Source organism: Saccopteryx bilineata, chromosome 2 (genome assembly GCF_036850765.1).
Source record: "Saccopteryx bilineata isolate mSacBil1 chromosome 2, mSacBil1_pri_phased_curated, whole genome shotgun sequence".
NCBI lineage: Eukaryota > Metazoa > Chordata > Mammalia > Chiroptera > Emballonuridae > Saccopteryx > Saccopteryx bilineata.
This window is the reverse complement of record NC_089491.1, coordinates 270932510-270945312: the sequence shown is the minus strand read 5'-3', so window position 1 is coordinate 270945312 and position 12803 is coordinate 270932510. Positions and strand designations below refer to the sequence as shown.

The following is a 12803-nucleotide window of genomic DNA, read 5'->3' as shown; positions in this document are numbered from 1 at the left end:
GAATCCTTGTGCTGTTGTTTTTTTGTTTGTTTTAAGATTTTATTTATTGATTTGAGAGAGAGAGAGAGGCGGGGGGAGGAGCGGGAAGCATTAACTCATAGTTGCTTCTTGTATGTGCCTTGACTGGGCAAGCCAGGGGTTTTGAAACAGCGACCTCAGCATTCTACGTCAATGCTTAATTTACTGCGCCACCACAGGCCAGAATTTTTTAAGGACCTTGTACTGTTTTAATTGTGTTTTCTCTTCATGCTCCCGTGGAACATGTATAACTGAATTTAAAAGAATTAAATGCATGTAAAATAAGATTCCACCATATGAAAGAAAAATATTTATTATTGTAAGGTGTTCTCATAATAATCTGTTCTTATATGTACAATAATCTGCTTTTAAGAAATTGTCTGCTGGCCCTGGCCAGGTAGCCCAGTTGGTTAGAGCATCATCCCAATACACCAAAGTTGCAGGTTCAAGCCTCGATGAGGGTACAGACAAGAATCAACCAATGGATGTGTAAATGAGTGGAACAGCAAATCAATGTTTTTCCCTCTCTCTCTCTCTCAAATAAAAAGAAAGAAACAAAGAAATTGTGTGCTAGACCCAATAATACCATCTGTGTTCTGATAAGGGAGCATTTACTAACTATGCTTTTTATCATCAGTTCTATGATATCTGGTCTAAGTACTGTGTCTTATTTTAGAATTCTAACATATGGTTTATTATTCAATACTTGTTGCATAGTAAACATGAATCAAATAATGATAATCCTAATAGTTACTATAAGTAAAATTAACACTTGATAAGGGCTTGCCATATGCCAGGTATTTTTTTTAGCAGCTTTGCATTGATTAACTCATATCCTCACAACCATCGTCCCTAGTGTGCAGGTAAGGAAACTAAAAAAGAGGTGAAAGATTTCTGAATCCACATTTTCAGCTCTCGAATCCCAAATGTGGGAGTGGTTGCTTTGATAGTCAGAGGAGAGGATGCACTGCCTATTAAAATACCTGTTATATTCAAAAAGATTCTTTTTTAAAATAACTACCATTTGGCCCTGGCCTGTGGCTCAGTGGATAGACATCAGCCCAGCGTATGGACTTTCCAGGATTGATTCCTGGTCAGGGCACACAGGAGAAGCGATCATCTGCTTCTCCAACCCTTCCCCTCCCGCTTCTCTTTCCCTCTCTCTCTTTCCCTCCCACAACCATGGCTCAATTGGTTAGAGCACTCGGCCCTGGGTGCTGAGGATGGCTCCTTGGAGCCTATGCCTCAGGTGCTAAAAATAGCTTGGTTGTGAGCATGGCCCCAGATGCGCAAAGTATTGGCCCCAGATGGGGGTTGTCAGGTGGATCCTGGTCAGTACTCATGTGGGAGTCTGTCTCTCTATCTTCCTTCTTCTCACTTGGAAAAAGAAAAAAAAATTAAAAAGAAAGCAAAAGAAAATACAGTTACCAAATGATCCACCAATTTGATTCATAGTTATATACCTGAGAAAACTGAAAACATGTTCATGCAAAAACCTGTGCATGAATGTTCATAGCAGTATTCATAATAGCCCCAAACTGGAAACAACCCAAATATCCACCAAAAGGTGGTTTATCCATACAATAGAATATTCCTTGGCCATAAACAGGAATGAAGTACTGATATCTGTTCCAACATATATGAACCTTCGAAACATAAGGCTATATGGAAGAAGCCAGCCACAAAGAACCAGACACTGTGTCATTTCATGTCTGTGAAATGTCTAGAGTGGGCAAATGCATAGAGATAGAAAGCCTAGAGCTTCAGGGGACTCGGAGGATTGGGCGTGATGGCTAAGGGATGTGGGATTTCTCTTTTGTGGCAGGGAAAATATTTTAAAATTGTAGTGATGATGGCACAACTCTGTGAATATGATTACAAAACCCACTAAATTCTGCACTTTAATTTTTTTAATTATTTTTTTTAATTTATTGATTTTTTTTAGAGAGAGAGGAGTGAGAGAGAGAGACAGAGAGAGAGAGAAGGGGGAGGAGCAGGAAGCATCAACTCCCATATGTGCCTTGACCAGGCAAGCCCAAGGTTTCGAACCGGCGACCTCAGTGTTCCAGGTCGATGCTTTATCCCACTGCGCCACCACAGGTCAGGCCTAAATTCTGCACTTTAAATGGGTGAATTGTATAGCTTGCAAATTATATCTCAGTAAACTAAAAAAGAAAAAAAAAGGCAAGGGAACCTTCCTGACCCTGGAGAATACCTGAAGTTACATTTACAAGTTTGGTCCTATTCCTACCCCTAAGCAGTGATGAGTCAGATAGTCACCAGTGTTATCACTAGGTGCGCCGCGATTCCTTGCCTCTTCCTTCAGAATCTAGGGTGTTGCCCTGTGTTTTCCTACCTTTCCCAGGCATGCCCTCCCTGAGTAGAACCCGAAGTGTCATGCTCGCCTCCCCTGGCTCCTTTCTGCAGCAGACGGGCGCTGCCTCCTCCTGCCTGCTGCTTCTTCTCCGGCCTCTCCCTTCCCTTCCCATTACCTTGCTAGGAGTCTCATGTCTCAGAGTTTAAAACCACGTGGAATTCAGGATGTACACCAGATGCTGCACCTTGGAGTTTCCTGTGCCATCAACCACTGCAGAGATTTGGGGTCATCCTCACCCCCCCACACACTTACCTAACATAGGAGAAGACAATCACATGTATGATCCACTTAATGGTGCCATAGTTCACGCTCTGGACCCGGGTGACTTTGTTTGTCTCATACTGGAAAAGATCATCGCAACAGGCTGGCATGGCGGGAGCTCTCCGTTTGGGGCTCGACCAGGGCTCAGCCCTCCCACACTGGCCACAGCAGGCCCCCCAGTAAGCAGAAATGAAACTGTCCTGATCCTTAGCAGGAGCCTTTCAGTTTGAGCTCTTCCAATGATGGCAGAGAGGAAGCGGGCTCTGGCAGCTGCCCAGATGTGGCTGGGAATAAACAAGAGAAGACAAGTCCTACTGGCCCGCCCACCAGATGGCCCCGCCCCAGCTGGCCTCCCCCAGATGCTTGCACAAAGATGGTGTTCAAAGGAAGGGCATTTTTAGAATTCTGCCTTTCCCCATTTTCTTTTCACTTTGGACTCATTTCATTGGGGGTAAAGGGGCAGCTTTAAAAATGTCAGGAGACCCAGTGCTTCCATTGTGACTCAGTAAAGGGCTGAAATCTTTCCATTGCCTCAGGCCCCACTCAGAGACTGATTGATTCATTTCTACAACCCTTGATTCAGTCTCAGATGTGTGTGAACACTGTGTGACTAAAGGTCTCCTTCCTTCTCCCCTCCCATCCTCCCTCACAACTCTCCTGTCTTGTAGATGGAGGAGGGAATCAGGTTTGCTGGGGGGAGGTACCTTTTTTTAAATTTTTTTTTAATATGGAATGCTTCACGAATTTGCGTGTCATCCTTGCACAGGGGCCATGCTAATCTTCTCTGTATCGTTCCAATTTTAGTATATGTGCTGCCGAAGCGAGCACAGGAGGTACCTTATTTTTATCCTGGATAGTTCTTGTGTGACCCTCTAGACCAGTGGTTCTCAAACTTTTTGAAGTTGGGGCGCATTTAAAATCCTACAAATAACTGTAGGCACACTATATACAAATTTCTGAGAAATGTTATAATAATTAAATCAAATATTAAAGAAAAAATATAAAGTCCAAGTGTGCTTTTATGGTAAACAGAATAAATATGACAAAATTAAATTTATTCTGACATTAAAAAACATTTTTATGTTACATTTTTTGTTATGCTTTTTAGAATTTGTAAAAAAGAGGGGTTAAAAAAATTTAAAAAACGACAAAAAAGTTATCTTTTTATATATATAGATACATTCTTAGTAAGATTTAGTAAATTCAGCAGGTCCCAGCACAAATGTGTTAAGTTTTTTCATTCTTGTGTTTATGAGAAACATGAGCCTGATGTGTCCTAGTGATTTCTTCAATGTTTGGGCATATATTTGAAAGGCAAACTCTCATTTCCTCGTCAATACATTGAAGAATTCCTCTCTTTTTACTCCTAATTGTGTTGAGGGTAGAAAATCCTAATTCACATAAATAAGATGTTGAAAATTGTAGTAAAATGTTCAAAGCTTTTTTAGATATTGCCACATATTCTTTTATAGAAATCCAAAAGGCTTCAAAAGACAATTCCTTATGTTTAATTATTAATCCAAAACTCCCACCATACATATCATCTTAACTTTACACCAAACAAAGGATAGAAGAAACTTGCCTCCAGTCTTTCCTGGGAACATAGGGGGTAGTGTAAACAATCCAACACCACAGCTTAACAGCCTTTTGCAACCTAATTAGGCAAGTGAGGTGGGGGTTGGGCAGACTATCAGCTTATAGAAATTCCCCATACCTCTGTCCCCCAAAAATCTAAACTCCAAAAACCCTGTTGGTTTTTTGGTCCCCAACAGGCACATATTTCTCTGGAATACCATAGGGCCCACCTGGAAATCTTCTAGGGCACACCAGTGTGCCCTGGAGCACACTTTGAGAACCACTGCTCTAGACCCTCTCTCTGTCCTGCTCTGTGTCCCAGAAGGTCTACCCATGACCTGGGCCGGTCAGCCTAAGACCACCAGGAACAAACCTGCCATCCAATAAAGCTCAGTTTGATCCATTTAGCGAGGGAGAACCTATGCCAGAGGAACTGGCAGGGGGGTGGTGGTGGTGGTGTGTGGGGGCATCACCAGTCAGAGGGGCAGAGTTACCATAGGATTCGGGCAGAGGGGGGGAGGCGGAGTTTAGATCAAATTTATTTTTATTTTTTATTTTCTTGGGGACCTGGATGGGTGATGAATGGGCCCAGATGTCCACGGCATGGGGCGGGAAGGGGCAACAGACGATGGGCACTAGGACACTGCGCATTTACAAGACCAACTACTGGGGGGAGGGGCAGCTGCCCCGTGCGTGTATGTCAGGCTCTTCATTTTGGAATGAGGAGGGGTGGTCTTTATATCATATTCTGTGGCTGGTGGGCTTGGAAAGGGGTTACTTTGTGGAGAGGATTAGGGCCACAATGACTTGTAGAGGCCCAGCACCTCTGCAAAGATGAGGATCAGGATCATGCCCACGAATAGTCGGGGCTGCTGGGCAGTGCCTCGCACACCGGCGTCCCCCACAATGCCAATAGCAAAGCCGGCTGCCAGCCCACTCAGATCCACACTCAGGCCCGCGCCCAGCTGAAGGAAACTCCTGTAGAGTGACATGGTTTCAGTCATGGAGTTGGCAATAAGGACTGCCACCACCAGGCCATAGATGGCGATGTTGCCAGCCATAACCACTGGGATGATGGACTTCATGATCAGCTCTGGCAGCATGACAGACATGGCTGCAATGACTGTGCCACTCTTGGCTGTACCATAGGCAGCACCCAGGGCGCTGAAGACCATGGCGGCCGAGGCGCCATGACCGCGAAAAAGGAGGGTACTCGGGGCTGTTCTTAGTCTCAGACATGTCTGCAGATGGGGAGGGAGCGAGCTCAGCGGGCCGAGGCTAGGGTGAGGACGGGCTGGACAAGGCGGGCGGGGGCTGGAGGAGCAAGAGTGAGGTGAGCGACCAGACCACTGCCAAGGCTCTAGATCAAATTTAAATGAAAGCAGATTCTGACAGGCTCAAAGCAAAGCAGGTTTTGTATAAAACAGTCAACTTCAGGCCTGGATTTTAAAGTGGACCCAGGGCTGTGTTTCTTTGGAAGCAATACAACTAAAATGTCGAACGTTACAAGAATCCTTCACCTGAAGCTCCAACCTGAGTGCACATGGAAGCTGCTTCTCTGTGGCAAGGTGACAGACCCTCCAGGTAAGAGCGGAATATTTCAATTCTTATTGACACCATTTCAAATAGCAAAGATTCTGATGGTCTGCAAGGGCAGAGGATGGCGTTTCCCAGTAAGTTAGAAAGCCGCCCTAGTCACTCAAGATGGGGGGCATTATCCCTACAGCTACAGAGAAATACTGTTTCCTCTCATTTTGGCAGCTGACGTTACCCATTTCTGCTCTTTGGGCTTGCTAAATGGCCCAGCTGAATTTTCACTCTGCCAGTCTGGGCTAAATGTTACCTTTCCACCCAGTGAGCTGTATCAGGGGGCTTCCCTCCCTCCTTGCTCCCAGTTCAGGAGACAGGACAGCAGGAGACGGTGAGGGTGAGTGTGAATCTTCCTGGCTCCTCCTCGCCCAGATGCAGATGGCAAGGCCTCTGGGCACTGCTCTCTCCTTGCCCTTCAGGCCTGGGGGTGGTAGGGCCTCCCTGCTGTCACCTGCCCCAGGTGACCCACTGTCATTTATGGCTTTTTCTTAACTCTGTCAACAAACACCTTTATAAATGGCCCCACCAGTAGTTACTCCACTGGAGCATGCCATCATTTTTCTGCTGGGACTCTGCAGATAACAGTAATCTCCTCTGGAAAAAAGAGGAGGTCCATAGGACTCCCATTAAGGCAATAAAGCCTGGTGGTTAGAACACAGGGCACTGAGGGACTAGCTGCCTGGCTTCCAATCCTGGATGTAATTGAAAGCTACTAGTGAGGAACTGACATAAATTAATGGAACAAGATACAGTCAAGTATTAAATATGATTAAATGGGAATGGAGCATATGATAAAAACATTTCAAATCAGGGGAGAAAGAAATAATTCACAATAGAGCATTTGGCTAGCTATTTAGATGAAGTTGGTAGAGGGAGAGAAGGTATGGTATTCTAATGGTTCCACACTTAAAAAGTTATGTAACTGTTTGAAATGTGATGAGTTATCAAATGCGAACAAGATAGCTCCAAAAAATGGGACATTCAAGTTATCATTCTGTGAGTGTTGCGCCCATTTTGCATTATAGTAAAAAATGCAAAGGTAACTGGATGCTCTCACAAGTAACTGATGACAACACCACACTCTCATCTGGCCAGCGTTTGGTTCTTCTTCCCATTCAAACTGCCACTGGTATCAATACCAGCTTGGATTTGCAGTGATGATACAATGATACCACACATACTCTTCTTCAAATGTCAGTAGTGCCAAAGGTTGAGAAACCCTGGTCTACACGGTGTTGGCACCAATGCTGTAAATTCAGTTGTAAACTGTGAAATCAAGGGCCACAGTGCAAGGCACATAGTAGGTGCTCAGTGACTGTTTGATAACCGAATGAATGAATGAATGAATGATCAAATGAATGATCAGCCAAGGGTCTGGTACAGGACTGTCAGAGTGGCCGTTCAGTAAATGGTTATTGACTCATTCCTGCAAATGTTTCCCCTGAAGAGCCACCTGTGCACAGCTGGAAATGGTGTCCTCATGGCTTGCAGACAGAATGGCCTCCTGGCTGTGGTTCAGTGTTATGAATTTCTTTATGGTTTGGACTCACGAGGCAAGACACACCAAATGCAAGTTAATGGGCAGAGGGCTGAAACTCTTAGGTGGATCCAGCCCCGAGAAACAGCACCACTGCATATTTATTGAGTTCCAAAAGCCATAGCTCAGCAGATAAAACTAGAAAGTTACACAAGCCTTTTTTCCCATCCATTTTATCCCCAACCCTGGATGTCTACTGTTTCTTTTCATGAACAAGGACACAAGAAGAGTCAGAGTCCCAGAGCTTATCAATCACAAAGTACATCTGGGTCTTTGAGGCATTCCTCCAAGAATCCTGAGTACTTGCATTCAAGTAACCCAGGCCAGTGTCTCCCCATGGCTAACATATTCCAAGATCTCTTGTCTCCAATTAACCCTTGCTCTGCAGTTAACTGTCGTTTATATTGGTGCAGAATCGTCTCTTACATATCCCCCTTTTTTCTTTATTATTTAGCCTACACTGACTTTTCTGACTACTACTTATACCTAATCGTCCCTTTCTTGCTGGTAAAATCTTTTTCTAATTGGTTGCAAAAAAAACCCAAAAAACCTTTGGCAACAAGGGTTCTAATAAATTTACTAAAATTTCCCCCAAACCCTACTGATTTTAGGGCTACCTTATTGGTAGTATCATCAGCTGCTTGGTTTTTCTACAGTGTGTCTGTAAAGTCATGGTGCACTTTTGACTGGTCATAGGAAAGCAACAAAAGACGATAGAAATATGAAATCTGCACCAAATAAAAGGAAAACTCTCCCAGTTTCATACCTATTCAGTGCAGTTCAATGTGGGCTCACGCACAGACTTTTTAGGGCTCCTTAGGTAGCTTTCCCATAGAGCCTCTACAGACTCATCACTGACTGATGGCCTACCAGAACGGGGTTTCTCCACCAAACTGCTGGTTTCCTTCAACTGCTTATCCCACCAAGTAGTGTTATTCCTATGTGGTGGCGCTTTGTTATAAACGCGCCAATATTCACGTTGCACTTTGGTCACGGATTCGAATTTAGCAAGCCACAGAACACACTGAACTTGCCCTGGCCGGTTGGCTCAGCGGTAGAGCGTCGGCCTAGCGTGCGGAGGACCCGGGTTCGATTCCCGGCCAGGGCACACAGGAGAAGCGCCCATTTGCTTCTCCACCCCTCCGCCGCGCTTTCCTCTCTGTCTCTCTCTTCCCCTCCCGCAGCCGAGGCTCCATTGGAGCAAAAAAAAAGATGGCCCGGGCGCTGGGGATGGCTCTGTGGCCTCTGCCCCGGGCGCTAGAGTGGCTCTGGTCGCAACATGGCGACGCCCAGGATGGGCAGAGCGTCGCCCCATGGTGGGCGTGCTGGGTGGATCCCGGTCGGGCACATGCGGGAGTCTGTCTGACTGTCTCTCCCTGTTTCCAGCTTCAGAAAAATGAAAAAAAAAAATGAAAAAAAAAAAAAAGAACACACTGAACTTTCCTCCGTACCGTCCACATCTCAACTGGCATGGCTGTTGGGCTGCTCCGCTGTATACACGGTGTTACATCATCATCTGTGCATGCGCACATGCTGCCACATCATCCTACAGAAACTGGGAGGGTTTTCCTTTTATTTGGTGCAGATTTCACATTTTTATCATCTTTTTTTGCTTTCCTGTGACCAGTCAAAAGTATACCATGACTTTACAGACACACTGTAGAGTTTCCACGGAGTCCTCCTCTTTAGGTGCTCTGGACAGTGAATGATGACCACTATTTCAGGAGAGCAGTCTCCTGTATTCTCCAGGGTGAGAATTTGAGCCTCACCTTTATTAGTTCTTAAGTCTTCTCTTGATGGCCCCTCTTCGACTGTGCCTATCTTAGGTTGTTCCTGCCTTCAGGAGTCTTACCCATCATTGATTAACCAGCCATCTTAGGGGCCAGAGTTAGTTAGTTATGGTTATGTGAGGGAGGGAGGAGCAATGTCCCTTCTGAAATGCTTAGTTTTAGCAGCTGATGTTTCTACCTTTTTAAACATATATTTTTAATGTTTTTTTAAATAGAGTCAGAGAGAGGGATAGATAGGGACAGACAGACAGGAACGGAGAGAGATGAGAAGCATCAATCATTAGTTTTTCGTTCCCACACCTTAGCTGTTCATTGATTGCTTTCTCGTAAGTGCCTTGACCCCGGGAAGGGGGTGGGGGTGGGGGGTCTACAGCCGACCGAGTAACCCCTGGCTCAAGCCAGCAACCTTGGGTCCAAGCTGTTGAGCTTTGTTCAAACCAGATGAGCCTGCGCTTAAGCTGGCGACCTTGAGGTCTCGAACCTGGGTCCTTTGCATCCCAGTTCGACGCTCTATCCACTGCGCCACCACCTGGTCAGGCTGTTTCTACCTTTTTAAAAACATAATACATTTCCTTTCTAAATTCTAGAGCTGAATGCTATGCAAAGGCTATTTTGCTTGCCCTTTATGTAACATAAGAGATAACATGGAGATTGCTGCTCTATTTTGCTTTGACTCTGATTGTCTCTTCTTCTAACTATATATAATAAAAGAAATATAAAACAAATGATTAGTACAATGCCTCCAAAAATCTTAAATTGTTTTAGAAGAAACAAGTTACTGATTCCATCAGAAATAGCAGTTATGCCTGACCAGACGGTGGCGCAGTGGATAGAGCGTCGGACTGGGATGCCGAGGACCCAGGTTCGAGACCCTGAGGTCGCCAGCTTGAACGTGGGCTCATCTGGTTTGAGCAAAAGCTCACCAGCTTGGACCCAAGGTTGCTGGCTCGAGCAAGGGGTTACTCGGTCTGCTGAAGGCCCACGGTCAAGGCACATATGAGAAAGCAATCAATGAACAACTAAAGTGTCACAATGCGCAACAAAAAACTAATGATTGATGCTTCTCATCTCTCCGTTCCTGTCTGTCTGTCCCTGTCTATCCCTCTCTTTGACTCTCTCTCTCTGTCTCTGTAAAAAAAAAAGAAAGAAAGAAAGAAAGAAATAGCAGTTAGTAAATTTTCTCCATCAATCAATTTCAACTGATCCTTAAAAGTAGCATCAATATGCTTTTGTAAATCTAAAATTTCCATAGTTAAGTTTCCATGATTTAACAAATGCTTTTAACATTTTTCCAAGGGAAATAAGTATGATTTCAAGGAATAGGGGTAACACAAAAAGTAGTTACATTCCAATCACATTTTAGCTTAATTAGTCTTTTCAGGCTAACAATTTGATCTCCTAACATAATCATAGTGTAGTCTGTTCTAAATCATTAACTTTAGCATTAATGTTACTATTTATACATCGTTGAGAAGTCCACAGTTATTCAGAATCTTCATGCCATTTTTGTACAAAGTCCACAGTCTGTATGCTTTGATGTAATACAATTCCAGATACAGCAGCCGCGGTGGTCACAGCTATTAGTCCCATAATGATGGTGATGATCAGTCCAACTAGTCTTTTGGTTCAATTCAAAGACTTAATAAGATGTTGTAACAGCATCATGGAAGGGGAATCTTGCCATGCATCTGTACTGGAATCCAGACTCCTGTTCTGGCTCTTAAAATGTATAGACTTTGACTATTTTATTAAAAAGAATGGAAGCACACTTGTTGCAAGTTATAGAATAATTTTCAGCTGTCCATTTGGTTACATCTATAATAAACATATAAGGCAATCTAACACAAGAAGATGTAAAATGTGTCTCAGTATTTTTAAAGGTTAACATAGTGTGATTAGAAGGATAATTTCTCTCAGCAAAGTGGGAATACAGGGAACATACCTCAACATGATAAAGGCCATCTATGACAAACCCACAGCCAACATAATACTCAATGGGCAAAAATTAAAAGCTATCCCCTTAAGATCAGGAACAAGGCAGGGTTGCCCCCTTTCACCACTCTTATTCAACATAGTTCTGGAAGTCCTCGCCACAGCAATCAGACAAGAAAAAGAAATAAAAGGCATCCAAATTGGAAAAGAGGAAGTAAAACTATCATTATTTGCAGATGACATGATATTGTATATAGAAAACCCTAAAGTTTCAGTCAAAAAACTACTAGACCTGATAAAAGAATTTGGCAAGGTGTCAGGATATAAAATCAATACTCAGAAATCAGAGGCATTTTTATACACTAATAATGAACTGTCAGAAAGAGAAATCAGGGAATCAATCCCCTTTACCATTGCAACCAAAAAAATAAAGTACCTAGGAATAAATCTAACCAAGGAGATTAAAGACTTGTACTCAGAAAATTATAAAACATTGATAAAAGAAATCAGGGAAGATACGAATAAGTGGAGGCATATACCGTGCTCATGGTTAGGAAGAATAAACATCATTAAAATGTCTATATTACCCAAAGCAATTTATAAATTCAATGCAATACCAATGAAAATACCAATGACTTACTTCAAAGACATAGAACACATATTCCAAAAATTTATATGGAACCAAAAAAGAACACGAATAGCCTCAGCAATCCTGAAAAGGAAGAAAAAAGCGGGAGGTATCACACTTCCAGATATCAAGTTATATTATAAGGCCATTGTACTCAAAACAGCATGGTACTGGCATAAGAACAGGCACATAGATCAATGGAACAGAACAGAGAACTCAGAAATAAACCCACAGCTCTATGGACAACTGATATTTGACAAAGGAGGTAAGACAATACAATGGAGTAAAGACAGCCTCTTCAACAAATGGTGTTGGGAAAACTGGACAGCTACCTGCAAAAAAATGAAACTAGACCACCAACTTACACCACTCACAAAAATAAACTCAAAATGGATAAAAGACTTGAATGTAAGCCGTGAAACCATAAGCATTTTAGAAGAAAACATAGGCAGTAAGCTCTCTGACATCTCTCGCAGCAATATATTTGCTGATTTGTCTCCACAGGCAAGTGAAATAAAAGACAGGATAAACAAATGGGACTTTATCAAACTAAAAAGCTTCTGCACAGCTAAAGACAATAAGAACAGAATAAAAGGACAAACTACACAATGGGAGAATATATTTGACATAGCATCTGATAAGGGGTTAATAACCAAAATTTATAAAGAACTTGTAAAACTTAATACCAGGAAGACAAACAATCCAATCCAAAAATGGGCAAAAGAAATGAATAGACATTTCTCCAAAGAGGACACACAGATGGCCAATAGGCATATGAAAAAATGTTCAACATCATTAATGATTAGAGAAATGCAAATTAAAACCACAATGAGATATCACTTCGCACCAGTCAAAATGGCGCTCATCAATAAAACAACACAGAATAAGTGCTGGCGAGGATGTGGAGAAAAGGGAACCCTCCTGCACTGCTGGTGGGAATGCAGACTGGTGCAGCCACTGTGGAAAACAGTATGGAGATACCTCAAGAAATTAAAAATCGAACTGCCTTTTGACCCAGCTATACCACTGGTAGGAATATACCCCAAGAACACCATAGCACTGTTTGAAAAGAAGAAATGCACCCCCATGTTTATG

General features: G+C 43.2%; 2 protein-coding genes and 1 non-coding gene across 4 annotated transcripts in view; all 3 read right to left on the bottom strand.

The window, feature by feature from the left end:
- P2RX7 (purinergic receptor P2X 7) overlaps nt 1-2907 on the bottom strand; it is a 39235-nt gene extending 36328 nt beyond the window's left edge. The window contains exon 1 of one of the 2 annotated variants that reach the window (XM_066260614.1): nt 2648-2907. In XM_066260614.1, the coding sequence (XP_066116711.1) occupies nt 2648-2766 (119 nt within the window). In that variant the 5' untranslated portion in view covers nt 2767-2907. The remainder of the gene's footprint in view (nt 1-2647) is intronic. The other variant, XM_066260616.1, reaches the window with a different exon arrangement.
- A 470-nt stretch (nt 2908-3377) lies between these two features.
- Nucleotides 3378-3484, bottom strand: LOC136327874 (U6 spliceosomal RNA). Its single transcript, XR_010729934.1, has one exon. It is a non-coding gene; the product is annotated as a U6 spliceosomal RNA (small nuclear RNA).
- A 1329-nt stretch (nt 3485-4813) lies between these two features.
- On the bottom strand, nt 4814-5531 carry LOC136323246 (V-type proton ATPase 16 kDa proteolipid subunit c-like). Its single transcript, XM_066255068.1, has one exon. The coding sequence runs from the start codon at nt 5404-5406 to the stop codon at nt 5023-5025; it is 384 nt and encodes a 127-aa protein (XP_066111165.1). The 5' UTR covers nt 5407-5531; the 3' UTR covers nt 4814-5022.
- Between the last annotated feature and the right edge of the window lie 7272 nt (nt 5532-12803).